The sequence below is a fragment of the Poecilia reticulata genome, linkage group LG6 (genome assembly GCF_000633615.1).
Source record: "Poecilia reticulata strain Guanapo linkage group LG6, Guppy_female_1.0+MT, whole genome shotgun sequence".
Lineage (NCBI taxonomy): Eukaryota > Metazoa > Chordata > Actinopteri > Cyprinodontiformes > Poeciliidae > Poecilia > Poecilia reticulata.
Genome location: NC_024336.1, coordinates 29,748,591 through 29,756,102, shown reverse-complemented (window position 1 = coordinate 29,756,102; position 7,512 = coordinate 29,748,591). Strand labels below are relative to the sequence as shown.

Here is a 7,512-nt window from a genome sequence, read left to right as displayed (position 1 = left end):
ATATTATTCAATTTAAAAATGCTTACCTTTGTGCTTTAGCATGCAAAAATATTTTTTAGAAGACATTTAGAACAATATTAGTAATTTAGAATAATTGATTATTAAATTTTTGTTGGTAGATTAATATGAAACAAAAGGCAAACACTAAAAAAGACCCTTGTGAAATAAAAAAAACCTCCTCCTCTTGTGCGGATCAGTGAAAGTCGAAGCTTTTAAGGCAAAAAAGCCTGAGAGAAAACAGAGCTGTCCAGAAAAACCATTCATTCTGGGAGAGAGCGCTTCTTCCACGAAACGCATCAAGAAAAGGAGCCATTACGACTGTCTGCAGGGTAAGGGGCCGAGAGCTGATGAGACGACTTTTCTCTCAGAGAGCGAAGGGCTTTGACATCATCATCATCAGGCTGTCAAACAGAACCCGTGGGCCAGGTCGAGTTTAACTAAAACACCAATTACCAGAGGGCTCAAACGCAGCAGAGAGTTAATGAGGCTCAGACCTGTTTCCTGGAGGAGACCGCCGTCTTCGGCCGGCCCTGCCGGGCCGACCTCGCAGCCTCCGATGTTTCGCGGCAGCTCCTTCGCAGCGTGGTGGCGCTGGTGTCAGTGTGGCTCTGCAGAGGGCTGCAGAGGCACAAACAGCCAAATACAGGAGCTTTACTGGCGTGGGAGCAAAACAATGACAACCCTGAACTAAACACAACACTGTGGCCTTTTATTCAGGTTATTTATGACTAATGTTAACATATATTTGAAGTTTGAAACAAGCAAAAACAGAAGAAGTATGTAAAGGGAAAAGGCTCTTCCATAGCCCTGTGTTTCCCTCCAGCTGCAAATGGCAAACAGCATCAGGTCCTGGTAATGGGACACTAATCGCAACGGCAGTAACTTTGAAACATTGGCTGGTGTTTCTCTAATTATTTGCATTCAATTCGGGCTAATTGAAAAAGGGACAAAGCCACTGTGATTGGTCTGCAGGGCCATTTGATGAGCTCATTACTCTTCTTAAAGGGCTTTGTGAATTAGCAGTGTCTGGTTCCAAGCGGTTCTGTAGCGTAGCAGGAAACAACTGGCCAGATGTGTCTCTGAAAGGCGTTATTGCTGTATCAGAGGTACAACCTTCCCCAAAGTCTTTGTTGGTCACTAAAAACCCTCAAAAGCAGCAGTGTGAGTATACACAGGGACGGACGTGGCACATGGACAGACAAGGTCCCAATCAAAAACAAACCATTTGGTGTTCACTTGAACATCAACTGAACTTTCTCATGGTCTGATGAGAAAGATCAAACCGTTTGGAGAAGTCAAGGTGCCTTTGACCAGTTCAGCATGGTGGTGCTACCATAATGCTGTGTGGCTCTGTTAATCCCAGAGGTACCAGTGATTTCCACAAAGTTTTCATATTCATTTTACCTCAAATTAGCTCCACAGCACATCAAATTGATCAAAGATCATTACAATATCAATATGTGGGTTAGTATTTGCTTTTTATTTGCAGTTTACTTCTTGAATACGATATTTTGGAGGCTATAATATTTTAAAGGTGGCATATTATGATTCTTTGAACATGATAGGATCGATCTGTGGGCTGTACAAAACATGTTCATCATATTTTATTTGCACAAAATCATTCTTAGATGATGAGATTTTAGTCCAGTTGGTTCCACTTTCAGAATGAGCTGTTTTAGGACGTCTTGTCACTTTAAATCCAAATAAGCTGCTGCTGGTGACGCCCCTCCCACGCCCAGATCAATGTTTTCACTCACATTGAAGACAGCTGCAAACAGATGTGAAATTATACAACCGTACATCTTTGATTTCTGGATGGTAAGTTGGCAGCAAAACATGTATCATTTCCATCAGCCATTATTAAACGCATAGAGAGGTAAAACCAGCTGGCCAAACCTGCTGGAATTCTGCTGCCAGGTAAAGGGGCGGGCTTGGCTGGGGTTGCTAGGTAACGGGGCTGGGCTCGGCTGGGGTTGTTAGGTAACGCGGCTGGGCTCGGCTGGGGTTGCTTGGTAACGGGATTGTGCTCGGCTTGGGTTGCTAGGTAACGGGGCTGCGCTCGGCTGGGGTTGCTTGGTAACGGGACTGTGCTCGGCTTGGGTTGCTAGGTAACGGGGCTGGGCTCGGCTGGGGTTGCTAGGTAACGGGGCTGGGCTCGGCTGGGGTTGCTAGGTAACCCCTAGCAACCCCTAGGTAACTAGGTAACTGGGCTGGGCTCGGCTTGGGTTGCTAGGTAACGGGGCTGGGCTCTGCTGGGGTTGCTAGGTAACAGCGCTCTCAATGACTTAACATTCCAGAGGTTATTTTTTTTTGTATAATGCGTAATATGAGACTAAAGTCATAATATTACAACTTTTATTTTCATATTATGACTTTATCCTTGAAATATTTAAACTTTATGACTTTACTCATTATTTCTGCTCTTTCTTATAAGAGTTTATTCTCACATTATTATGACTTACGCTTGTATTATTTTCACTTTAATCCCATAATACTATGATTTCAATCTTCTATTATTTCCACTTTATCTTTCTGCGAGTTTATTTTCAAAATTTTACGACTTCATTATAATAATTTAATTTTATATCTTATTAGTGCTTAAACGCATAGAGAGCTTAAATTCCGTAACAAAAGTATGTTTTTATCTTCTTTTTTCCCAAAATCTCTCTTTTTTACTGTTTATTCAATGTCACATGTTGTTTTTATTTTGTTTTTTAATTATGTAAAGCACTTTGAAATGCCTTGCTGCTGAAATGTGCTATACAAATAAAATTTGATTGATTTGATTGATAGCATGACCCTCTGTTGTAATTTCAGGTTTTACTGTGAAAGTGTTATTTATGCAAGTATTCTGTCATTTTTATTGCTAGCTTTTATTGAATAAACTGTCATTTTTAACAGCCTTTCCGTCAACTCCGTCTGCTTCTGCGCGCTCTACGCCTACCTGAGGTAGAGCACCCGCGCTATCAGGCCGTACAGCACGATGGCGAGGAGCAGCGGGATGACGTAGAAAATGGCGAAGTCGATGAGGTAGATGGGGAGGTAGAGCTCCCGTTTCACTCGGTAGCCACACTGCACATGTCCGTCCTGGCCGACCTGCACATCAAACACAGACATGAGGGAGATAAAAACAAAACCGGCTCCAGCGCCCGGAGCTGCATGTAGTAATGGTTCACATCTCAACATAATAATGCTGCTCTCAGACGAGGCTCAGGGCTCTTAAGCAGCCCGCAATTTAAGCAGCATTTGAACAAAACAGGTCGTAAATGTTTCACCCGCCTGCTGCGGACTCCAGTCTGTGATAAAATACAGCATCTTCCTGTAATAGCTGAGTAAATAAGCCTGTGATTCAGTGCTGTATAAATAAGTTTATACCCCACACTCTCATTCTGTGTATTATTAGTTCGACCTCATGATGGTCAGAGTAAACAAAGGCCTCAGGCTTGTCTCAGCCTTCCATCCATTCATTACTATAAAACGCTACGTTACCATAAGAGCTGATGATATTTGTTGCAAAAAAAAAAATCAATTCATGCAAAATGCTTTACAAAGAATGGGTCAAGATAAACAAAGTCAAAGCTAATATGGCTTTTAATAACTTTGGCAAATGCAATAAAAAAACAACTAGTAATAAAGATATAAAAAATAAATGCAGATTTTAGTAATTTTTCCTGATTTTTTTTAAATGAAATAATTGCACTAAATAGCCACAAAAGAATAATTGTAACACAGGTAGTAGTTCTTTTTTTGTCATTAAGTTGGAAACTTTGTGCTTTTGCAGAATCCTTTATAGGCCAAGTTTGTGTTTCAAGACAAGAATATTTTTTCCAGGCTTTTTTGTGTCTAGTGGCCTTTATTTGAAAGGAGAGTAGAGCAATGAGGGTGAGGGAAGACATGTGGCAAAGGTCACCAGGCCGAGATTCGAACCTGCGACTAAAGCCTCCTTAAGTTTCTGCGCCACCACAGCACCCAACAGACAAGAACTTTGACTTCAATTTCAGGCGCTCAAAATGTACAGACAAAAGGTTTAAACATATAAACTTTCAGGGATTTTCGACCAACATCAACATCCCATAGAGGAAAATGTATTTCATTGTTCTTTGCGTTAAAACCCAAATACAAAAATAGGAATAAAACCATCATTTTTAAAACACAAGGACACATTTTGTACAGTAGATAGATACCGATCAAAAATTATAGGCTGTTTCATGAAAAATTTGCAGCCCTAAACAAGTTTTATTTAGCTGGACTGAGGGTAAAATTAGTCTATTATAAAGGTTGCAGACCCGTGTTGTAGATGAAAACTAAACAGAAGGTATTTTAATCCTTTTATTAAAAACTAGCTCCACCCTTCCTGATTCTACATTAAGAATTCAAGACTTAATGTTTCAATAGTTAATGTAGCAGCCAGAAACTGCATGTCTGCAGCTTTTTTCTTGTCCAACTGATTGTTTTGTTTATTTATTTATTTTTGTTAAAAACCTGTTTGAAATAAATGAATAAATTAAATAAAAAATGAAAATATATGTAAAATTTATTTACACATATAACAGAAAAGAAATTGGTCATCCTGACTGACCTAAAACGGGAAAATTTTATTTTTTCTCACTGATTTTATGTCAAGGCTGCACAGTGGTGCAGTTGGTAGAGCTGTTGCCTTGCAGCAAGAAGGTTCTGGGTTCGATTCCCGGCCCCGGTCTTTCTGCATGGAGTCTCCATGTTCTCCCTGTGCATGCGTGGGTTTTCTCCAGGTACTCCGGTTTCCTCCCGCAGTCCAAAAACATGACTGTCAGGTTAATTGGCTTCTCCAAATTGTCCCTAGGTGTGAGTGTGTGTGTGCATGGTTGTGTGTCCTGTGTGTCTCTGTGTTGCCCTGCGATAGACTGGCGACCTGTCCAGGGTGACCCCGCCTCTCACCCGGTACGCCAGCTGGAGAGGCCCCAGCAACCCTCCCGACCCCACTGAGGGACAAGGGTGTAAAGAAAATGGATGGATGATTTTACGTCAATGTGAAAAAAATCAGAGGTGGGCAGAATACCCAAAAATTTTACTCTAGTAAGAGTAAAAACTATCTGTCCAAGAAATTACTATAGTAAGAGTAAAAAGTATTTAGTAAAAAGTCTAATCAAGTACTGAATAAATGATCAAATTATCAATCATTTAATTTTTAAAAATTACATCATCAGACAGATCAAAATATAAAATTAAGTGGAAATTTTGGTATTTTAAGGACAAAAATTACAATAATTCATATAAGTAGCAAAAATGACAAAAGAAATGTCCAAATCATTATTTTAATATAAAACTTATATTCGGTGTTTGTGTCTGGTGAATTTTTGGTTAAAAAATCCAGAAATTACTCAAGAGTAGAGATACTTTATAATAAATTTATCAAGTAAGAGCAAAAAGCACAGCGTAGTAAAAAATACTCCTAAAAGTAAATTCTTTCAAAAAAGTTACTCAAGTAAATGTAACTAGTTTCTACGCAACTCTGGAAAAAATGCATCAGTGTATGTAAATGTCTGCCTTCAACAGTAAATATGGATTTAGTTAATCAATCATCCTGACTGATCTGATAAATAACGGTTTCTACTAAAGTGGTAATGTGGCTCATCGTCTGTCGCTCTGCTGATGATTGACTCAACGCCAGACACCTGAGTCCCAACCTCTTCACAGAAACGGGCTGGAAAGTCGCCACTGCACCTGCACCAGTCGGATCAAATCAGCTCTGTTCTCCTGACAGGTCCACGGATCAGAACCAGAACCACCCAGCAGTTCTAAACGTGAAATAAAATTACTTTCTTTGTACACAAACCAGAAGAGGTGGGAATTTATTGTATCGTTTATCATTTATTGTGATAAATTTCTGATCATGTTGTTACTTTTACTATTTTTCTCCACTGTTTGTTCATAAAGGTGTATTAATAAAGATCAATAAATTCAAATCCAGGTTCTGGGTACAACATATTTACAGACTAAGAAGATAGTTTTTTATCCTAACTGCAAAATTTACTTATTTTTTTTTTATAGTTTTGGCTTAATTACTGCTCTGAATGTGTTGGGATTTTTTTCAGCAATTGGCCTTTTTTGAGCCTGTATACTCCAGTTAGCGATTAATCGATTACTAGTTGACAATTATTTCAATAATCAATTCATCGCGATTAATATGAATAGTCTGATTAATTATTTCAGTCTCAAACTCTTTCAAAGATTGAAAAATTACTAGAAATAATTTAGAAAGTACACTAGGGATGGGTTATTTATCGTATTATCATTTATCGTGATAAATTTTTGATCATGATGTTGATTTATCGTTGTCACAATAAATTCAAATTAGTAATTAAAAAAAAAATACCTAAAACTCTCCTTATTACTAGGATTATTTTCACAATTTTTCTCCACTGTTTGTGCAATAAACATGTTTCAATAAATATAAATAGAGTCAAAAATATGGTTAGAAGCACTTACTGTGTGTATTTTAGTTGTACAAATCACACTTCTTTATGTAACTGGAGTCCTAAAGAAGAGTATTACAACATAATCTTTGTAGCTGAAGAGAAATTCTCTTTCAGCGTATTCATATTTTTATGTTTCTCATATTAAATCTGTTTGAGAATATGCAATATAAGAGTCATTTTAAAGTTAAAGTCAACTTAATAGTAGGAGAGAAACACATTCTATGGTTTAAAGTTGCTGTTTTTGCTAATTTTCACAAAAAAAATCTGTAATATATAGCAATAATCACTTTCATTGTTGTCACAGTAGTACCACAAATTAAATTATGGACTTAGATTACATTTAAGTCCTTATCGCTCATTCCTACCAACCAGTTCTGCAAAAATGGTCAGAAAATCATATATTTTCTAGTATTTCCTAACCTGAATGTCCACCAGGAAGAACCACAGCATGCAGTAGACGCAGGTGAAGATCCAGACGCCGGTTATGATCCGCTTCGCACGCGACACCGTGCACACCGTCTGAGCCCTGATGGGATGGCAGATAGCAATGTACCTGCAGGTGGGGAGCAAACACAAGGTCAAAACAGGTTCAGGTTTTTTATTCCTTTTATTCCAGTAAAGTAGACGCCACTCAGCCGTTAATGCAGCAGAATCAGAGCGCTGTTCGGAAGCCTTTTCTTTCATTATCCGAACACACAGGTGGCGTTAAAACTGAAACTGCGCACAGAGGTCACATCATTACGAGGAGCTTGTCTTTAATCCCTTGAGCCCGGCGGCGCAGAGAGGCGGGAATACGGATTGGATGTATGTGAGGGGATTCATGGTTTAATAATTTCTCAGGCTCTCCATGGAAGTCCTCTCAGCAGATCCAACTCTGTTATTAAAACACAACCTGATGCGAGTGTCAGGAACGAAACTGAGCAAATGTTACCAGGTGGGTGTCTAAAAATAAAAGCGCTGAGGTTGAGAGCTTAAACCGTTACAGGATGAGAGAGAAAAAGAGATTTTGAGTCAAACAGGATTATTTAACAGGATGTGGGAATATATATATATA

General features: G+C 38.8%; 1 protein-coding gene across 1 annotated transcript in view; it reads right to left on the bottom strand.

Annotated features, from left to right (window-relative positions):
* trhr2 (thyrotropin releasing hormone receptor 2) overlaps positions 1 to 7,512 on the bottom strand; it is a 33,748-nt gene that overhangs the window by 13,436 nt on the left and 12,800 nt on the right. The window contains exons 3-5 of the mRNA XM_008412556.2: positions 6,879 to 7,011; positions 2,945 to 3,096; positions 495 to 618 (exon numbers count right to left, since the gene is read on the bottom strand). Of these exons, the coding sequence (XP_008410778.1) occupies positions 495 to 618; positions 2,945 to 3,096; positions 6,879 to 7,011 (409 nt within the window). The remainder of the gene's footprint in view (positions 1 to 494; positions 619 to 2,944; positions 3,097 to 6,878; positions 7,012 to 7,512) is intronic.